Source organism: Neopsephotus bourkii, unplaced genomic scaffold (genome assembly GCF_033783945.1).
Source record: "Neopsephotus bourkii isolate Nb327-2 ecotype Australia unplaced genomic scaffold, CSIRO-AGI_Nbou_v1 NB_234, whole genome shotgun sequence".
In the NCBI taxonomy this organism is placed as follows: Eukaryota; Metazoa; Chordata; class Aves; order Psittaciformes; family Psittacidae; genus Neopsephotus; species Neopsephotus bourkii.
Window position 1 is genome coordinate 15,351,965 of NW_026900744.1, and position 22,439 is coordinate 15,374,403.

At 39.0% G+C, this 22,439-nt stretch overlaps 2 protein-coding genes across 2 annotated transcripts; one reads left to right on the forward strand and one right to left on the reverse strand.

The window, feature by feature from the left end:
• Positions 1–134: 134 nt before the first annotated feature.
• Positions 135–19,173, reverse strand: FIRRM (FIGNL1 interacting regulator of recombination and mitosis). Its single transcript, XM_061345508.1, has 24 exons — positions 18,991–19,173; positions 18,457–18,496; positions 17,658–17,746; positions 16,446–16,550; positions 15,739–15,879; positions 14,922–15,084; positions 14,474–14,558; positions 13,515–13,653; positions 12,944–13,024; positions 11,935–11,999; positions 9,706–9,854; positions 8,701–8,809; positions 8,006–8,192; positions 6,873–6,955; positions 6,423–6,474; positions 5,985–6,078; positions 5,204–5,385; positions 4,398–4,520; positions 3,393–3,488; positions 2,840–2,953; positions 2,308–2,412; positions 1,910–1,990; positions 1,046–1,159; positions 135–747 (listed from the first exon to the last, which is right to left on the reverse strand). The coding sequence occupies exons 1-24, from the start codon at positions 19,087–19,089 to the stop codon at positions 562–564; spliced, it is 2,682 nt and encodes an 893-aa protein (XP_061201492.1). The 5' UTR covers positions 19,090–19,173; the 3' UTR covers positions 135–561.
• Positions 19,174–19,762: 589 nt separating this feature from the next.
• On the forward strand, positions 19,763–21,520 carry METTL18 (methyltransferase 18, RPL3 N3(tau)-histidine). Its single transcript, XM_061345509.1, has one exon. The coding sequence runs from the start codon at positions 19,816–19,818 to the stop codon at positions 20,863–20,865; it is 1,050 nt and encodes a 349-aa protein (XP_061201493.1). The 5' UTR covers positions 19,763–19,815; the 3' UTR covers positions 20,866–21,520.
• The last annotated feature ends 919 nt before the right edge of the window (positions 21,521–22,439 follow it).

The window sequence follows — 22,439 nt, forward strand, 5'->3', positions numbered from 1 at the left end:
ACTGAACACAGACTACTTAAGCACTACATTCTTTCTCCCCATAGCTGTGACCAATAAAGACTGTTTTTAAAGATGACCCTAGCATGGAGTGGAAGCAGCAGCAGAGGTGTATGTTCAGAGAACAGCAGAGAGCCTTAAGTTGTTATACTTGAATGTATTTTAAAATTAAGATAAAAACACCTACTGCCTGGTCACCTGTACAGGACAACAAAGGTAACTTACAACAGGTTCAAACATCTTAGTATTCAAAATACAATCTCATGAAATGGTTAGCACCATACAGTAGTATAGAAGAGGAAGCTATACACTGGCAATATACAAGATCACAGCTCAGAGGCATAGTAATGACCATTAAAATGTATCAGTCCTTCCAGCCAGTTGTGAAAGACAGGCCAACATCTCACACCCCATTTCATTTTGGCACATTAACTGAGACAGAGCAGCACAGTAGAACATTGCCCTGTATTTTTTTCTTCTCCAGAAACTGTGGTAGGAGGGCATCTCTTCCTTATGAAGGGGAGCTGAGCCGTTTTATTATCTCTAATCCCTGTTGAGCGCACCTTACCGTACGCTGTCTCTGAGGATGGCTATAGCTGTGTGCAGAGCCTCCAGTTTCACTGCAAGCCAAGCAGGGGGTGATCCCTTCTGGAGCAGCAGCTTCACAGCCTCCACTGCCCCCTCCATAGTGCCTATGGCTGACTTATACTGCTCCTCAGAAGGTGGGTGACAAGCTCTTTTTGCCAGAGGCTGCAGATTTAAATAAACATGAGACATTATTTATAGGCCTCTGCACAACTGACAAGTCTTCATCTAAATGCAAGAAAATCCTTAGATGGAGAACAGCTGCAAGACACTACCTTGTCTTGCGAGAGCTCTTGCTGTTTGGCAGGCAGTACAGAGGATTCAAGCATAACACTAAGGGCCAGGAGTGCACACGACCTTTTATCTTAGAACATGGAGGGCACCAAGACCATCTTGAACCTCTTTAGGTACTTCCTACAAACAAATCAACATTAGAGCCCAGAGAGTTTAAAAGTGCACATACCTCTCCTGTTGATTCCAGTTCTCCACCCATTTTCATCAGCTGTGCACTGCAGGTAATCCTTTCTTGCTTCATGCGTTCTGTTCGTGCTTCTGTTGTCTCTTCTACCTGCCTCTTCTAGGGAGAACGTCACAGGAGGCGTAACTAAACCAAGGCAATATTACCAGCCTTCACAGACTCCATTTATGTACCAGAACAAAAGGGTGGGAGAGATCTTAACAAGCAGTTTGAAGTGAATCTAATTTCTCACATACTTGTGAGCAGATTGAAGGTATCTACAACTCTGGTGTAGCACCAGTTCTGGCAGCTTATCAGTTGTTTTGCTAATTACCTGCTTGTCAAATACTGTTCATCCAGATAGCTCTGTCTTAGGTTACAGCATGCTAACCACCCTCTCCTTTCCACTATCTGTGTTCTGCATTAATAGCCACCTGCTCTTAAGGGAATTTTTTCTAACATGCAAAAAAGACTGATATGTTTCATATGCATTCATTTGGCTTTCAGAAACTAATCCAAGAGAAACAGGGAAGGAAATCACACAAACCAAATGGTGAAATCCTTGTCTTGTTATTAGATAACTTGTCTGCTTACAACTGTTCCATTTCACTGTCTGTTTTGTTCAAGGAGAGAAAAGTGAAGCACTTAAAGTTGGAACATAGTAGAACAGCAGCATGCAGAGGAATAGCAGTTGTTAATTCTGGTTAAAGCAAGTAGGAAAGTTCAACTAGATCAACAATTTATTTTTAAGTTACTTATCACCGTGCAGATAATGCAGGTGCAGACATAGACATAGGCTGTGTACTGTGTATAACGGATGTGCAGAACATCAACCAAGAAAGCAGTAAAGGGGTTTAGCAACATACATACCTTCGCCAGAAAACTGACAACTTTGTTCTTAGTTTCTTCAGAATTAAGGCATTGAGGAACAATATCTTCATGGCTTGTTTCCTGTCAAAATGTTGAGTAATCATTTTCTAGTACATTCATATTAACAGAGGAATAGACAAAGTAAAAAATATTTCCCTGACTGTCCCTTTCCTGTTGCAACCAATCTAAGGAACGAATGTTTTATCTTCCTTCACTTCCAGGTTGTGAAATCACTTGCAGCTGCACTAGGCCTCATTACTTTTGATGTGCAATAGCATCTCTAATACTGAGTTCCAAGCTAGTCATGGAAGAGCAGCAAATGCTTAAGACAGAAGAATTTCTGTACAATAAAAATTAACAGAGCCAAATACACACATCCAGAGTTCTGCTGTACTTACCTCTGCAAAATGTGTGAATGCCTCCAATGCATGCTGATGAATCAGCCAGGTCTGGTCAGCCAGCAGAGAAGCAAACACACACGACAACTGGGGTACAACTTGCCTCTGAAAGAGGAACAAGTACCTATCAGTTCTGAAGAGTTAGTTGTGCATATCTTACCATCATGATTTGTTATTAAAGAATTGATCTAAGGTCAAGGGACAGGTTTATGAAATGAGAGTGACTGCCTTGTCTGGCAAAAAAACCCAACACACTAAGGGAGGCAACATGTTCTGTTCTTTCTTCTTGGAGGGTCACATGTCAGTCCTTTCTAACTGGTGAGAAGCAACAAGCAAATGAATAAACCAAGCACCTTGCATGCACTAAGCATGTCTCAATGAAAAACAGAACTACCACAGGCCATTAATAAGTCTCCAAGATTATTATATCCTTGCACTCCTGTATGCAAAGAACTTGATCCTCTGTATTTAAATGAATATCTTTTCATCCAAAGTCTGAAAATTATTTCACTAAGGCCACAATTATATTCACCTGTGCTTCTTGTGGTATAAACACCTTTCCCATAGAAGAGAGAAAATCCACCATTGCTAGACGAACATGGTCTGGGGGATCCAACTGGAAAAGGGAAGACTGAAGGGCTAATACCTGCAGAAAAGGAACCCAATGAAGCTTCATCACACAGATTGCAGGTGAAAACTGTTCTGTCTTATCTTTAAATCTTACAACATTGATTTTAGAAAACTAGACTGAAAACAAAAGGAATGCTACACCTTCAATAAAACTGGCAATGATAAAGCTGCAGCAGTATGCACTTTAGAAAGAAATTGGCATGCTCTATAGCGTATCCATAGATCTCAATTGTCTTAGAGAGTAATGGGATTCTCAAAAACAGTGTTCACCAGAGTGCCGTATACTTGGTTTAAAGATCAGGAAAGTAATCAAGGAAGAAATAAAATTAGGAATCTCCATGTGTTAAGAGTAGGTCAGACCATGAAATAACTCATTTGGGATTTCAATAAATCACAAAGACCTTAGCTTTCATGAAGCAATTTATTCATAGATAGGATTTGTTTTGGTGTTTTACCTGAGTAATCAGTTGAGCATCTAATGCTTGGATGAAAAATTCCAAAAGATGAAGTAATAAGCACAGTGTCTGCTGGAGACATGGCTCATCTGAAACCTTTAACACATCACAACATATTAGTAACATTGCATTCTTATGGAATAACTGCTTAAGAAAGAATTTAAAATTATGGTAGCGTTCCAAACTTCTTAGCTAACTTTACACAGAGAAAAGAACACATCATAAACAGAAGAAAATATTAAAATAGTCACATCAATATTTGTAGGTAGTCACATTTTTAAAAGACCCTTTTCTTAGGTTATTTTTTTGTGTTAAGAATATTGCCTATCCCTCATCCCCATCCTCCACTCACTAATATAAGCACCTAACAGTTATGTGAACTATTTCTTTTCACTTCTCAGTTGCCAAATGTCTTCAAAGAATGGCTGAGGTTGGAAGAGGCCCCTGAAAGGGCACACTGTTGGCTCTTCCTCACCCCCACTCTCAAACTTTCATTTTTAATCATTTTCTTCTTTACTGCAGCTGCAGACATGAACAGGTATACAGTTTCAAAGGAATCGCCTTACCCCTTGTTCTCAAATCTGGGAGGAAGGTTGCTAGTTCTATAGGTTTTCATGTGTGTTAAGCTACGCACTAATTAAATCACCACAAATTTTGTTCACATTCTCAAGAACATTAAAACCAGGCCAATTCTGTAACTGGTATGAATCAGAATGATGTATTTCAGGCTTCTTGTTAAGCTAGTCTGAATCTGACACTAAATAACAGATGGAGCAACAAGGAACCATGTATGTAATGCTCAGGAAAATTCAAACTCCTCTTCCCAGAGCACATACCTGTCTAATACATAAAGCAGCTGAGAGCAGATGGGCAGCACAGTTACACAGCTTTACAGAAATGGTCTAATCCAAGTAAAACAACAATTTAGTAACAAAGACATAATGAAACAGCACTAGCCCCTCAAAAACATCATGCTTTCATGATTGGAGCAGCAAATTCTTTTACCTGCTTAGCCTGGAGAAAAGTCCAGAACTGACCAAGCACCCCCAAGACAGATGCCTGAAGCTCTGCCTCCAGAGTGTCATCAGCAAAACTGCAGGCAGACAGCAGTACAGAAAGGGCAGTATTCTAGCAGGAAAAAAAACATGTAAGAGTGACCAAAAAAACCCTACATGTAAACCAAACCAAAACCCTTGGCTCCTATTAAACATCTGAAATGATACAAGATGGCAAGAAGCCCAATGTGCTCTGTCAGCTGTACAGTACAGCTAATCCACTGGGCCAGCAGCCAACAAAGCTTCCAAAGCAAGGAAACCATCCGTTACTTCTGTGAGTTTCACACGGTGATGCAGTTATTAGCTGCACTGGCAGGCGATAGCTGGCAGCAGAGAATTCATGTGGAAGTCCCTGGTTTCTCACACTCCTTTGCCAAGACCAGTAAACATCTTTCAGATTGGATGCTGCATTAAAACAGCCAAGTTTTTAAAACTTAAAACTAATTGTATGATGTAGTATAAATCAGAAATTCTAAAGGAAAATACATCTGCTTCCCTAGAGAGCAAACCATACCTACAGTAAGTAGTAAACCATAAAACCTCCAGTGTCACCCTCAGCACAGAGGCTCCTAAGGTGCTGTGTACTAGCACAAAACATTAAAAAGAGAGTTCATACTCATGCATGTGGCAGTTAAGCACGGAAAAAAGCTGTGCAACACACAGAAGAAACAGAATTGGCGTGAGAGCAACAGACCCCTTATAGTCCGGAAATCCAGAGTTCCCACATTTTTACAAAGAGAACCAAATCTCCCTTACCACACATGGGAGCTCTCCTAAAGCGCGCCTGCTATTCAGCCACTGCCTGCACTGTGTAAGCCCAGACACACAGAGCTGACATGCCACTCGTTTCCTAAGATCAGGATTCAGGGCCTTTAGGGATATATGCTGCCACACAGCCAAGTTCTCCACCTCTTCTGGAGCAAACTTATGAGCAAATTCTACCTGCAAACAAAAGTTAGTATGAACTAAACAGGCTAGAAGACAATTTGAGAAACCAAAAACCACTACTAGTTTGCTTTAGAGATATTACATGAAAAAAAATTATGTAAACCCTTTTGTTTAAATAAAATCGAGCTTACTGCCACCTCTGTTGTCACATATAACACATCAAAATGATTAAGCAACTTACTCTTCCATCTGCTTGAAACAATGGCTCTCTAGCAAGTAGAAGACCAAGCTTTAGCCTCTCCAAGGTATATAGAGGCACTAACAGAAAGGGATGCTTTGTATCTGATGGCATGAGAACACTCATAAACACCAGTTGCAGATACAATGATAGTTTCAGCAAATCTGGGTGATGTGCCATTTTCATACTTAGTCATAAAAAGGACTTCAGTGCTGCCCAATAAGACCCCTCTTAGAAAGGCGTCTGTATGTTTCTTGGTAGAGCACATCTGTACAAATTAGAATCCGCTATGACAAAGTAATAATAAGTACAGGATCAAGTAGAGCAAGTGAAGAACTGAAAGAGGGTATTTTTAACACAGGCCGGTGCTTCAAAACTCTCCTATTAAAGAGAGGAAATGCCATGCTATACTTGCCTGATGATCTGGAGCCATCAAGAAGAGCATACGCCTCAGGAGAACACCCAAGGCAGAGACCTCGTAACAGTCACTGGGCCAAGACTTTATCTGAATTAGGATAAGAGGGCAATGCATCTAATTAAATTAAGAAAAAAATCACCACTCAGCAAATTAATTATATACAGAATGTTCTGAGAGTCACAGTGTGGGATCACAGCAGTAATGCTCTACATAAAACAATGCAGAACATGTTGGAAATAGTAGGCATATTGTTTTATATTTTCACGGTACTGCTTGCACTAATTATTAACCCAATTTGAAGATTTAAAGCAATCTCCATTTGTATTTGGGGAAAAAAAAAATAGATTCCTGTCTTTGGTCATTTAGAAAGTTTGCTGGTAGAACTAGGATTAAAACTGGTGCCGAATTGCAAAGATCACTGTGGTTCTTACCAAGTGGGCAATCACAGCAACGTGGTGAGCGCACAGTTCAGCTGTTCCATATCTGAATGTGAGAGACAGAAGCTTGTGAGTCTGTACTTCCTACCTTTTTACAGACTAAATTTTATAAATCTTGTCTGAGATGGCCATTTCTTCTAATATATTTAAACTTCATACGCACAGAGCCAATTTACCTGTGAGAACCATTCCAAAAAAGAATTCCTAAATAATAGGAAAGGTATGTTCCCCTTTATTGCATGAATGTAAAAAAAGCTATGCCATTTCTGCTCCTAGTTTTCAAAATATGCTCTATATCTGAAAATAATCCAATTCTGGGAAAATCTGCCTTAAAAAAAAACAAAAAAACCCCAAACCAAACAAAAACCACTTCAGAAATTACGTACAAGAGAACTAACTGGATCTGTGGAAATCCTGCTTCACCTGTAATAAAAAACAACTTACCGGGCAAGGAAGCACCACGAGTCCATTGCTAGCAAAGATGTGATCATACTAGAACCCAGCACAGCATCCAGCAGAGCACATTCCTGAGGAGAAAATACATATACAAATTCACACAGAAACAGACTGCAGCCTTACTATGACTTTTACTCCACTAATTAGCCTAAAATCTACTAAGATTTTTCAGCTTATCTGATTTAAAATGGTTTAAGAACTCATAATCATACTCTCTATTCAGCTACACCATCAAGCACACCTTCAGTTTTGCATACTTTGAACGTGCATGTACAGTCATTTCAATGGGCTGAGGATCCTTCACTTTTCAGGACATTCCATCATGTGCATCCCTTCTTCACAAGGCAACTCTAATAAATTTTTGTGGTTTTTTTTTTTAATCATTTTAAAACCAATGTATTGCCAATTTTCTTGCCAGCTTTACTGGCAGCTCACTGAAAACCAAATAAAACCTCTTCTCCTGTAGGAACACAAATATTATCTGAAAGAGGAATATAGCATTCAGAAAAAAGAAAAACTAAATTAGGGCTATCATTGCTGTGTGACAGAACTTTATGAAGGTTTACATTTATCTAGATGTTCTTCTGTCTATATGTAGTAAAAAGTGTAAAACTTCTAAAACTTTATATAAAGTTAATCAAAGCCCAGAATACTCCTCTGAAGTAGAAAATTTTGCTTATTACCATTTCATGGTATATTCTTAGCTGCAATCACAACAATACTATCTACTCTAAATATTAAATTCCATTTTATTACTTCACAGTATAGACTAACAAAACCAGGTGAGGTTCATACAACTTGAATACCACATAAAAGAAAGCACTGGACTTTTTTATAACAACTTGACCTCTTGACCTTACCACCCCCAAAGAGAACAGAGATTTCCAACACCACTGATGCTCTCTAGAACTTGTATGAAGCTTTATTTTTCCCTTTTCTACTAGTGCCGTTTACTGTATAACTGAAACCCAGTTATGTAGTTGCATCATGGCAGCTTTCTACAGTATCACTTCATACCTAAGCATCTCTTTAGAGACAGATCATTAGAAAGAACTCATTCTTTTTTAAGTAGTACCCATGCATCACATAGCCGAAGAGACGATACACAAAAATAATCTTACCAGCTGAGGGAAGTGTGATGGGAGTGTGGAAGCAATGAAGGAGCACAGGTGGACACAGACATAGTGATAGAGGGTGATGGGAGCAGCCAGTTGCCCTGTACTGATCACCTCTGGCAAACACACAGGGAGAGAAAGCTCGCCAGAACATTGCTGGAAACTGAAGAAGAGAGCTGAAAATAAAGATAGGCTGCAAGTGGAGAAACAAAACAAAAAAAACAGTTGGGTTACATATATATGTAAATTGCAAGCCTTGCAAGCCCTGCAAGCAACATCCATACTACTGAAACTTTGTCTTTGACCAGAAACAACAGCAATAACTTTGGTGCTTTTAGATCAGATTTTAGCTCCTGACTACTTTCCTCTTTTACTAATTCAGGTGACTATTAGCAAGTTCAGGCTTAAAAACATAAAGATTTTAACTTTGTGAACTCTCAACAAATTACATACATCTCTCTCTTCTTATCCTGGAAGTACTCTAAATACCATTTCTTTCTTGAAAAAACAAAGACATTTCTGGCCTTCACTCCCTGTAGCACTGAACATCAGATCCCATTTTTCCCAGTGTAAGGATCTAAATCCATAGAGTCTGACAAATTTCACTACACAGCTGCAAAGGAAACTCCAACAGCTGAGACCCTCTGCCTGTACAGACTGACTGCTGTGGTGAAGAGCTATAATAAAAACCTTTTTAGTACCTTTTTCCTGTGTTCCAGAGAGTTTGCACTTCTTCAGGCTGGGAGGACAGCTTGTCCATTATGGTAATGAGAATTAGACACTGAGGCAGCTGCTGCTCAGGAGGGAGACCTGTAAAAGTTGGGTTGTTTTTTTTTTAACATGCTGCTAGTTGGTAAACATATTGTGTGTATAAACTGGCTTTTAAGCAGGTGACAAATGATGAACAACTGGTGAAACATAGAAGTCCCCAGTAAAATAATAAAAAATTACAGACACGGCTGGGAAAAAAAAGAATGTATCATCATGAATATTGTGCTTGAACAAAAAATAAACACAATATACTGCATCAGGTAAAATCTAAAATACTCCAGTTCTGAACTATCACTGCAAGATACTGCAAAGGATTTACAATCTGGATGCCTCATGCTTCCATTCTTCTTGAAAGCACTGGATGACTCAAATACTGAAACCAAAGTTCTCTTGTAAGCGGATAGACCAGGATAATCACAAGGCCAGAGTGCACACATGAGAAAGAAGTCAGTCAGCTATCTCAGAATTACGCCATGCTGGTCAGGGCAGAAATGAGGTAGCGTGGAGTGTTACAACAAAAAGCTGAGCATTTTCCAGATTGAAGGCATTCTACTTTTCACAGAAAATAATTAATCAGGAAAAAATAGCTGTCTTCCCTCATCAACAGAACAACAGAAAAATTTCAGCCTACTTTGAAAGTTTGTGACAAATGTGGACTGAAATGATGCAAAACTAATATTAATACTTCAGACTAATACCGAAGCTATTGTGAGTAACTCTGGAAAAGATGCATTCAACAGCAACATGAACTACTCTTATAAAATTCACCTGAGTTAGGATGCAACCAGGTGTATCACTGTATTTTTGAAAGAACTGGAGACAAGCAAACCAGTGCAGAATACTGCCTGTGCTCCAGAAAGTCAAAATACCAATCCTGATCCCTTAGAGATGCTTTCACAGTACTTACAGCAGTGGTACCTGTATTTTAAACCCACCTAGCTTTTCACTTAACACTTGCTCCATAAAAGGGCTAAAGGGAAGAAGCTGATTGATGAGAGGGTCCAGAGCCACTAGAAACACCCGGGATATTTCATCTCGGTGAACTTCAGAAATCTCTGGAGCATAGAGACTGGGAGGAAATTTGCTGAAGGGGGAGAAAAAAAAAAATTAAATATTCTCAGTAGCATTTGCAGTAACACTACTTTTGAAAAGAGCTACAAAAAGACAAATCAACAGTTTCCTTGTTATTCTGAAACAAAAGGTAGAAATGGCTCCCCATTTTAGTATATTTGTTGTAGCCTGAGAGTTACAGCTCTGCATTCAGCCTTTAAACTAAGCATCACAATTCAGTATTTTACTAAACACTGAAAGAAAACCTTACACACTCATGGAAAATGCAGGTAAAATAATAACAAGTATTAAGAATAAATACACCAAATCTCAAAAAACATCATGCAATGAAAAGCCAAGAACACACCTGGATACACACATTGACAGTCGTAAATGTGACAGCACTAATTTAACATGACACCAATAAAAGGTACCACAATTTCTTTGAAGAATAAAAGAAACCTGGCCAATAAAAGAAAAAAGGATGCGATACGAGAATAGAGCAAAAGAGATCATGAAAACCTGCTACTCTTGCAGGTTTTTTACAGTCGGTTTATAAAGTGACTGTAAAAATGCTACCTTCCTACTCAAAAATTCTGCCCAGTTTTCTGAGTGAATAAAAGTTTACAACCTTACACTTGAAAAAGATCTACAAGGTAAGTAAAGTTAGAAGAGGAAACTCATAAAAAAAACATTCACCCAATCTTGCAGCATAATATGCAGTGAATTCATGCACACATCTCACCACAGAACCTGGTTTCAATTCCAAAAGAATGAATGAATTCAGCCCACTATGGCAACGGCCACTTTCCCCTATTCTTCCCCACTGCTGCAACAAATAGAACAAAACTTTTGGAAGAAAATCAACAAGCTGCTTGCAGACTGTTATGCTTTATGAGCATAACATTAAAAAAACATTTGCTTCCAGGAGAACCAGAGTCCTTTTGTGAGATTTCACAAGACTAAAAATGTAACAGTAAAGCTGTAGAAAATGTCAGGATACTCTCTGATCCTCTCTTCCTTCAGGACAAATGATTCCATACATTGTCTTAAAGTAGAAACAATCTGTCAAATGTTGTTGCTGACACCTGCATTGACATCTGAAGGCTGCATGGAGACCTTATAGCAGCCTTCCAATTTCTGAAGGGGGGCTACAGGCATGCCAGAGAGGGACTCTTCATCAGGGACTGCAGTGATAGGGCAAGGCGTAATGGTTTTAAACAGGAGAAGCTCAGGTTAGATACAAGGAAGAAGTTCTTCACTGTGAAGGTGGTAAGGTACTGGAACAGGCTGCCCAGAGAAGTGGTAAGGCACGATCCCTGGCACTGCTCAAAGCCAGACTGGACAGAGCCTTCAGCAGCATGGTCTAGGGTGAGCTGTCCCTGCCCATGGCAGGGGTGCTGGAACTAGAGGAACTTAAGGCCCTTTCCAACCCAAACTATTATATGATTTTCTATGATTCTATGAGTCAGTCTTGGATTTTTCCTCTCACTAGAATTTAAGACAGAAAACAAACAAATAAATAAATGTCTTTTTTAGTTAGGCTGTTTAGTTATATATGAAAGAGACAGGAATTAGGATTACTAGGGAATGATAATCCTGAATTGTCTTGACTGTGCATGATTTGACTTGCATCATACTACTGTTTGGAAGGTGCACTGCTGGGTTGCTTTGCTGTAACTTGGCCTTGTTGCTTCATTGCAAGATGACCAAAGGGTGAATCCTACCTTCAGGAACTGTGATTTTAGGAATAAGAATTTTCAAATGAACTCGCATAAACAGAAACAGTTTTCAAGACAATCAATCTGCATATTCTATACATAACTCAAGAAATGCTGACTTAAGCAATGGCAACAAAGTTGGTGGTTTGTCAATAGCACACAGTGGCAGCACTGTTCAAGAATGGGGTTCAGGTAAGTAGTTTCACACAAAAATGTCCATTAAAAACAAAACAAAACAAAACAAAACCTAGATTTCCATACATGAAAAAAGAAAGCAACAACTCTGGAACAAGAACTATATTTTTACATCACACAATACTTGTAAATTTAAGAATGCTATATGGAGATGTTATTAAGATACTATCAATAATCAAGTATTTCTACTTCCTTTACCTGTATATCTGAAGAAAGAGCTGATGTAACTGAGAACACGAATCAGAGAAGAAGGAAAGAAATTCCTGCAAAAGCCATTAATTTTGAATGGTACTTTTAACATAAAATGCATGATTAAATACACTTTCTGTTCTGCTATACTGGTGCATAAAATACTACACTGGAAAAACTTAAGTGCTAACAACCTGCAGCACAAAGCAAGTGCAAAGCAAACACTAGACAAAGTATGTCTAAAATTAATTACACTACATATACATATATTACAGGTAAAATAATTAAATCTATAAACTTATTTAAAAAAAAATAAGAAATATGGTTGTAGTAGCCATAGAGAGCTGCACTCTGAAGGGGTCTCATACATGCTGTAAGGCAGCTCTATCCTGTCACAATGCTATTCATTTTGTGTCCCCTCCCCACCATGGACCAGAACAGATGCAGTATACACCATCACTGCTGTTCCTAGAGAGAAATTTTTTTTACATGCATTCTTAAAATTGGTAGATTTACAGTATGTCTTTTAACAATGGAAAGATAAAACACAACAACAAAATGAAAGGGCCAGGAAAAGAGGAAGTTGGTGTCCATGCTAATGGTACACAGGCATTCCTTATTAACGTGCCACATCATTTTCAACTGTTGAAACAAGCAACAACTCTGAAAACTTGGCAATGGGTTTCATCTGCTTAATTCTTCCAGATGAAGCTACTATTGCATTGACTCGAGGCTACCTGTAGAGGCTGGACATCTACCAACTCCTCAGTGATGACACTGCTTGTAAAAGCTTATTATTCTTTTGTTTTCCTGTTAAAACCCAGCAGTAAACCTGCTTAAGCTTGTGAGTATATATGGGCAGAAGAACAGGTTATGCATGGATGTTAATTACACCTCCCATATGATATAATTATTAAATTATTAACATATTACACAGTACAAAATTATTCCCTTTGCAGGACAGAGGCTTAAATTTAATACTAACATAGAATACTAACACAGAAGTATTAAAACCTACCTTGGTGTAGTGTACCAGGGAATTAGCAAAGAACCTGCACAGTTTGACTGTCTTCTGGAACAGCCTGAGGTCAGTGCCCTCCTGTCCCAGGAAAAAAAAGCAGTTCTAAAACTTAATATACAGAGTAATACAGTAAGAAAGTTAGATTGCTAACAATGTTCAAACTTGATTCTTTATACAGACTAACCCTAACCCTATGGGGGAAAAAAGATTTAAAAAATGTATGCTTCAACATCTTTAGAGCAACACTCAGAATTGAAATGTTTTGACTGACCTTGGGATATTGCCAGTTTAGGAAATAAAAAAAAAAATTTTTAAATCCCATAGAGTATGGTGTAAACTTATTTTCAGTGCCCCAATCTAAACAAAGTGATGGCCTCATTTTCACATGGTTTCAAAAGATCAAGGTGTTCTGCTACCATATGTAGTTACCCCCAAAGAAAACCCAAACTCACCCCCCATAAAAAAAACCAAAACCTCAAAAAAACCCCAAACTACTCCAAGCAGCAATACAGCACAAAGAATTTATTCTTCTCAGGTTAACAGCAGCTTTGGGAGCTTTTTAATTCACCTGTATCTCTGATATCTTCATTTGCTCAGCCAGCTGCAAACAGGAGTGAAAAGAAAGGAGAGTGTCATTGCACAGGCCACTGAGGATATCACCATGTTTCAGATGGCGCTGCAGCAGAGAATGATGCTTCAGGCTTTGCCTAAAAGATAGACATATAATCAGATATTTTACTGTCAGAAGTGATCATGTCATGAGTTAGTACAAATCCAAATAACTGTAGTGATAGGACAAGGGGTAATGGGTTAAAACTTAAACAGGGGAAGTTTAGATTGGATATAAGGAGGAAATTCTTTCCTGTTAGGGTGGTGAGGCACTGGAATAGGTTGCCCAAGGAGGTTGTGAACGCTCCATCCCTGGCAGTGTTCAAGGCCAGGTACGAGGCCTTGGGTGATATGGTTTAGAGCGAGGTGTCCCTGCCCAAGGCAGGGGGATTGGAACTTGATGATCTTAAGGTCCTTTCCAACCCTAACTATTCTATCATTTTTCTATTTAGGCTTTTATACAACACTAATTGGTGCAATACCTGTGTACACCGAAACCAGAAATTTACAGAGAACAACCTTCCTCACAGCCACTTACAAACACAGAGGAGAGGCAGGATGAAAGCGCAAGACAGCACAACTCAGGCCAAAACCACCTACAAACCTGCAGGGTCAGACCTCTTAAGATTCAGACAAATTTTCCAAGTTTTCTTCTGCACTGCGATACAAAAAGTCAAGCTTCTGTTACCTTTCATGCATGATTCCTACCTACCTTCACTGACAGAACCTTTAAAAGGTTCTGCTCACTAGGTAAACTTAAAAATTAAATTTCTAGATTTACTTCTAGCTAAATAGTTAAATTGGATTCTCTATTTTCAATAGTATTTGAAACTCTGAACATAAAGCTATTGAAACACTGGCTGTTTAGAATTACAGTCTGTTTATCTTACTATAAATCCAAAGAATTCAATGACATACTTGATGATGAACTTCCACGTATTGGCATGAAGAGCATGGTCCATGTTGGAAATGACACAGCATATCTCCAGCACAGTGTGGATTACTAAGGAGGAAATAACAGCAACAACTGAGTTACATCAGATACATGAGTTCACAGTTATGCTACTCTCCTAAAAAACAGCAGCTGTCACAAGCACCAATATTATCACACTGACATCAAATCAGAAAAATGGCTCAGTACTTAGGTGCTGCCCCTTTCCTACAAACCTACACAACATGCTCCATTCCAGAGAAAGTTTCAGGAGAAAAATGGAAATATTTACAGCTTCAGAATGCTGCTTTCTGGGAGGCTGATCAGGACAGCAGGAACTGAGCATACTTAGAACCCTGTTTTAAAAATTCAGTCATACTCTCTATAGAAAAAACACTGAGTAAACAAAAAAAAAAGTGTTAGATCCACATATACCTGACACCATATCTGTGATGTCATCTTCAGTAGAAGCAGAGCCCATGGAAATTGTATCAAGCAGTTCCAACAGCTGCTTCTGAAGGGAGTAAGTTTCCTTGAACATAGCTTGTAAGAGGTCAGAAATCAAATGAAGTTGCCCACAGTACACAGATTCACTGTCCTGTAGGAAACAGAGAAGAAGAGGTTTAAAAAAAAAAAAGTTCAGGAATCACAGCCTGATTTTTCATGTGCTGAGCTTTGTCCAACATTACACTGAGAAAAAAAAGCAAAGACTTACCTACTGTAACTCAATATACAGCCAGATCTACTGATTCTGCTACCAACCCCTGTTTGTTAAATACAAAATGCTATTCACTTGCAGCCTCCCCAACAACTAATGGACCCTGCTCAGCTCTAGGGAGTTTAACCAGGCTTTGGATTCAGTCTCAATATACAAACCTAAGATCATACTTCTGAACAAAACCATGCAATGTTAGCAACAAAGGGAGCAGCACTACAAATATTTCCCAATACTTTCAAATTAGAATTGGTAGGTATTTGGCACCAGAGTTCAAGTCCTGACATGGAAAACTGATGTAAATGTTCCCATAAAAAAGACAAATTGAAAAGTGAAAATTAAGGCTATTGTGTCCTTATGAAAACCTTGTTTTATCTTCACTGTTCTAGAAAGAATTACTGTTGCATTGTGTAGACTACTTAACAAGTAAAAAAAAAAATAATCAGCAACAATATTATTTCAAAATAGAACCATCTTACAAAGTGCTTCCTAAAAGCCAACCAGTATAGAATTTCTCTCCTCCTAACATGGACCTACCTTGCAGTGTGTAAATGTGTTCTTTATGACATAAAGAACAGAGGCTGGAAGGGTGCGGATGCTCTCCAGAGGCACACACTCCTGCAGCGTGCAGATGTATCGTACACAACCGGTCAGAGTCTCCAATAGTTGCACCACAGTCTTAAAGCAAGAGTAAACAACAGCAACAGTTTTTCACTTCTGCAATGATTTCAAAAGCATCTTCCTTTGCTGAATTGCACCTAGGGTTTTATGGCATTTAAAGTTCACTGATATTTGCGTAAATTAGTTTATTAAGGATGAATGAAGATCTATAAAATAATAAAAGCAATTCCAGAGCTTTTCTCCAAAACCATATGCTCTTTGAAAGCTTCATACTTCTGTTGACTACTGTTCTCAATTTACAAACATTTAAAAATTCAGAATTAAATGACTGTATAAATAGGTGCTAGATTCACTCTTTAAATACAGAGAATCACATTCTATTTGCATTATAAACTTGAGATTTAGGATTTAGAGGTTTTAAATTATGGTTAGCATCACACATTAGATGTAATCAAATCATGCACAAAATGTTAATTGAACTTCAATTACAAAGGATGATCAAGTTACATTGTAGTTGCCTGGTTAACAGCTGGCAAAAAATATACTAAAAAGCTTTTAACTGTTTAGGTAAAATCAAAGAATAATTTAAACATCCCTTTTGTAACATATTTCACAGGACTTGCCTGTAGAAGGTTCCTCACAATATTGCATAACTCTGTATTCTGGCTGGTTAATCCTTTGGCCTCACTGGATAATTCATACATCAAGTTATCAAATAACTGTAGAGTCTGTCAAAACAAAACAAAACTTAAACATTTTATTTAGAAACACACATGCAAATACCAATACCATTCTGTATCTACTTGCTTCCTTGGCAGGGAGTCACAGGCTACTGACATAATACACAGCAGAAAATAACACTTTCTAGCACTGGAATCCCAAGTAGTATATACCAAGAAGCAAAACCTGCCTTATGGTTTTCCCAAATTACAGACAGAAGGTACAGGAGCTGTCACTTTTTCTAAAACCTATTAAAAGACAGACTTCACAGCTAATTCACTTGAAATATATACCACATCCTACCAAAGAATTTTTTTTCTTAGTTAAAACCATGTAATTTAAAAAGGCTTTTCATTTTGTTTGGTTTTTTTTTTTTCATTTTTAGAATGATTATTAACATTTTGAATACATAAAAAAATAATGCTATAATTTACAAACAAAAATAATTTCTCCTTTGGTTGAGGTTTCTGGATATTTGATGAGTGCTACTGCTGAGACTGCAAAGACACTGAGGTGCTTCCAGACATCAGTGGGACACTACATAGGCTGGTAGGGTACAGTAATCCTTTTTCAGAATATGCCTGTTTTGAGGCATTTTTCTTGTTATCTCCAAAATTTGCTAAAGGAAATAAAATAAACAAAATGGAAAACAAGTGGCCATTTTTACAGGCTTCTTAAAAGATACAAGCTGAGGCCTGAAACTTAAATCAGGAATACAAGTAAATTTCACATTTATTCATGATATGTAAGCACTGGGCTCTTCAGTTTATTTGTCCTGAGAGGCTATCTCATGTAAAAATTTCCAGCTCATTTCATAAAAAGCCCAATCTTTTCAAAAGAACAATTCAATTACTGAATCTAGAAAGCAGAATACTGCATGTTCAACCCTCTCCCCACCATGAAGAGTGGCAACATTCACAAAAAAAATCCATTGTGGTTTAAACCATGAGACAATAAAAAAAAAACCAAACAAAAAAAAACTGTTGGAACTTTTAAAGGGTAAAATTTTAATTTGAAGTTATGAAATGTGACCTTCAAAAAAGAATCACTGCATTCTATGCAGGTTTTAGCTCTGGACTTAAGGAAAATTCCACATTCAATTGAAACTGTCATACCTTAGGTAATACTTTTGAGAAAAAAGTTTGTTCCAAATCAGCAAGGCTGATATGGGGCAAAAACATTTCAGTCAGGATTCTCAAAACACCTGCAAAGCAAAATATTTAAGCATTAAAGAAAAACAATGTGAAATTACCAGAAATATGTAGCAAGCTACCAGATGAAACAAAGAACCGCATCAAGCAGAAACAGATCAGGTATTTGATTTTGAGGGCATCAACACATTTGCCACAAATGCATTATCTGAGAAATAACAGCTCCAATGTGCACAAACACATCAATAATAGCATCACACCAGACTACACTTAGTTGAAGGCCAAGCACAATTGTTTGCCCATGGAACTACAATTTCCCATACTCAAAACTGCAGATAGCTGCACATTTAACACGTTAGTTGGCATTAATACGCAACTTAAGAGCGAATGTTAGCAAGACTCCTGAACGTTTACTTATCAGCCTCATTTTCTTATCACTATCAGGTATTACAGGAGTTTTGCCGCTTGTAAGATAACAACCAAAAAAAAACAGTGAAATACAAGATAAAACGCACCCTTATTTAAAAGATCTAAAAATCAGTAGTGGGAAGGAAAAAGCAGCCTTACATGCATAGGTTCTTTATGGGCTTTTATAAAGCCTATTTAACATGCAATTTGCATAACATGCAAGATCCAGCAGGATTGCTGAAAATCACGAATGTCACTAGTTATAGCATAAGCATTTTTAAGTAGAGCAGAATTTACAAAGCAATTACAATACAGTGATCCACAGGAAGAAGAGTCACTTTTTGTCACTACTTACGAATATGCTCATTCCAGTCTTCAGACTCTTGATACATAGAGTAACAAAACGTTAAAGAAACTCTGCCATGAAAGTTATATGTAAAGCTTCTGCAGAAGCCACAGTGACTTCTCTCACACTGTTTCATGTACATTTCATCTGCTGTATGATATTGGTGGGGATACTCCGTAACCATCGCAGGTACCTCAGTACCTGAACTATCAGCACAAGTATTTTCACAGTGCATTGGAGAGTAAGTCTTGGAAGTTTGGGGATGGGGGGAATTACATACAATACTTGATTAACCTCACGCTATTTTCTACCATGTATCCTTTATTTCAGTGAAAGGCTGTACTCGTTTCCAGCGAAAGAGCGGCACACAGGTTTTCTGTCCTGTGTCAGCCCCTTACAAAGGTTGCAGCACTTTGCCTCCCAGAGATTTACTTGCTTAAACTGTACAATGCTGCAGGAGGAACACCCTCACCCCCCTCCCGAAAATTCGGGGTGGCTCTCCGCAACCCCCCGGCAGCCGAACCGCTCTCCCGGCAAGGATATAAGGAGGCGGGGCAGGACGGCGGGCAGCTCCCTACGGCAGAGGTCCCAGTCCCAGCCTCTCAGCTCTTGTAGAAGCAACTCACGATCTGTTTGAGACATGGCGCAAACTCCGCTCACCTCAGAGCCGGCCGGCGGGAAAAATAATTACCCCGCTATCCCAGCATCCTCCGCGCTGGCCCTGCCCACCTTTTTCTCCGCAAGCGCGCATGCGCTCAGCGCACGCGGAAGTCTGTCCACGTGGGGTAAGCGGAGGGGGGTACGGGTACGGGTACGGGTACGGGTACGGGTACGGGTACGGGTACGGGTACGGGTACGGGTACGGGTACGGGTACGGGTACGGGTACGGGGGACACTGTGAGAGAACACGGAGTGGATAAACTGGGCAGAATCCTTCTGACCCGCCTGCATGCTTCAGCCGGGGTGCATGGAACGGAAGCTGGGCCTTAACAACCTCGGTCTATACCTACATTACATCAGAGGTGTGGTTACTGGTGACTTTTTACACATTTCAGTGTTTAGAAGGTGTTGGGGGGGTGGGGTGCGTGTTTTGTTGTGTTTTTTTTTTTATGAAAATTGTTTGTACTACTATTTGGCAGTTTAATGATACGTAAAACTATTTCCAGATGTAATTCACCCGATCATTGACAAAACATCTGAGATTCTACCTGCAGAGTACTCTTCCCCATAGCAATAATTGCATAAAAACATCCTCTACAGAAAAAAGAAGAAAAATAATGTTGTTTTTATCAGTATTATTTTTAGATGACTTTCTGGTTGTAATAAATTAAGCTGACTCCTGGTTTTTTGTTACTGCTATTCCTGAAAATGGCTTTTCGATTTAATTTTTCTATTGATGAATATGACAACAATGAAGCAGACACGCATGATAAGATGGACTTACAGCTGCACTCCCCAAAACACAAGCAGAAATCCACAGAAAAAACTAGACAAGCTGCTGATGCTGTAGGAGACCCCATCCCAAGGCTGGGTACCAGTAATCACCAAGATGAGAAACCATCACAGAAAACTTTGTGCTTTAAAGTTGCCAAGGAGCATAACATACCTGAAGATCTCAACAAAGTATTGGAAAATAAAGTCATAGAAACAGTATCAGGCCTGTATTACATAAACACGTCTGTATTGGAAATGACATGCTCGGGTAATGCTGACGAAGAAGGCATTGTGTCTAAAAGTGTTTCTTCTCATTCTGATCTCATCCCAGGAGTCTATGAGGGTGGACTGAAAATTTGGGAATGCACTTTTGATCTTATAGACTACTTTTCCGAGGCTGAAATACAATTCACCAACAAGACTGTATTGGATCTTGGCTGCGGGGCTGGTCTGCTGGGAATAGTTGCTTTAAAGGGTAAAGCTGAAAAAGTCCATTTTCAGGACTACAACAGCACAGTGATTGATGAAATAACCTTGCCTAATGCAGTGGCTAACTGCATAAGGACAGGCAGTGGAGGTGACACTAAAACTAGCCACCCTCCTTCAAAGAGGCCCAAGAAAGCAGAGCATCTACCTGATGTGCTCACCAGATGCAGATTTTTTTCTGGAGAGTGGTCTGAAGTCAGCCGGCTCCTGTTAAGCAGCAAGAAAACCTTTTCAAAGTACGATGTAATACTCACATCTGAGACTATCTATAATCCTGACTACTACGATTCTTTGCATGACACACTAGCTCAGCTCTTGGATAAAAATGGCCGGGTGTATTTGGCAAGCAAAGAACATTATTTTGGGGTTGGTGGTGGTATCCCCCTCTTTGAGAAATTCATTGAGGAGAGAAATGTGTTTAAGACCAGCATAGTTAAAACAATTGATAAAGGACTGCAGCGGTGTATTATTGAAATGGCCTTTAAAGAGTCCAGTTAAAATTCAATCACTGGTCCTTCAGAAATATGTTAAAAGACAAAATGTTTTATTCCTCATGTCTCTGCTTTTTCCTCCCTTGAGTTATTCTGGTTTGACAGATTAAGGATGCTAGTTATTGAGATGTTTGACAAATTCTGATTTCTGAGTAGAAGTGAAGGACTCTTCTGAATCTAATTTTGGATAGAAAAGGAGTTCTGCTTAAATCTACATCTGTTTATGCCAATTAATTATCATTTACATGTATTTTAAAATGAAGCAAGTCACTGTCCCCTGTCCCTGCCTCTAATGCTTTGGCAGTGCCAGACCTGGAAGTCACAGGAGCGGCTGCTGAGTGCAGCTTCAACGAGATGATTTATCATCCTCGTGTGGTGGGAGAAGCAGCTCCCGGCGGTCAGGCTCCCAGCTCTGATACGGTTTAACTGCAGCATTAGGATTTCAGACTGGACTGCGTGCCTATGTGCTCTGCTGCTTTGCCACCAGAGGGCGATATGACTGTATCATTTGGCTTCTGTTCTGCTAGCAATTCCACGAATCTTTGTCATGTTTCCATATATAACACACACAATTTTTTATTCAAGCTTTTGAAAACTGTACCAGAGAATATTTACTACTGTGGTCTGTGAATTTTCACATTCAGATTTTGACATGCCACTCTTAAGAAAATTTCAAAAAATGATTGGGAAAAGCTGTACTGTTTTCAGAAATAAAAAAAAGTTTCTATTTTAGAAGCTGAGTTGAAAAAAGATAGTGTAAAAGAGAAGTTCCTTACAACAACCAGCAAACCTATACATGCAATCCAGGGAACTGAAGGATGACAGAACCAAGCATTACGTGACAGCTTGGAAAGGAGATAAACTGTGCTGCAGATTGCTGTACTGTTTTTTTTAACAGTATTTTTCCAGAAATTAGTTGCCCATACGCTATGACCCATTTTCAAGACTTGGTGGGTGGGGAAGGAGGGTACTACTGAACACTAACAGCTCTTTACTCTTCCCAGCAGTTTGGCAGGGCAGCAAGTGTTCAAAGACACCTGGGTACAAGTCATTCCTGTGTCCTAGGCTGAAGATGGTGATGTTGCTGAAGACATTCTTGTCAAAACTGAAAAAAACCCAAAGCACTATAAAATCTGATCCTGAGCACTTGGTGTCACCAACAATTCACACACAAAAAAAACAATAATCCATTGTCTGTTTTGTCTTAACCAAAACTGGACAAGCTATTAGACAACATGTCCATCAAAGCTACTGCTTATCATGATGTACTGCCTTGAGTGCCCTTGCGTAAATACAAACTTAGAGACAGTCGACCACTACAGTGGACTGGATCGGAGGATACTCAGTGTAGCGGAGAAAGGACAACAGTCTGACAGGATGGAAAGAAACTTATAACAGCAGTTACCTAAATAGCTCTAATTATTGCATAAAGTTCCTGTCACTGAAGACTGTGAAAGTCCACTGCAAGGCTCCTATTTTGTCCATGTTTCTATTAAGGTAGAGTCATAGAGGATTTCCTGTACTGTACAAAAGAGACTTAACTACTGTTGTTTCAAAACCAATTGCAAGTAGACCATTCTA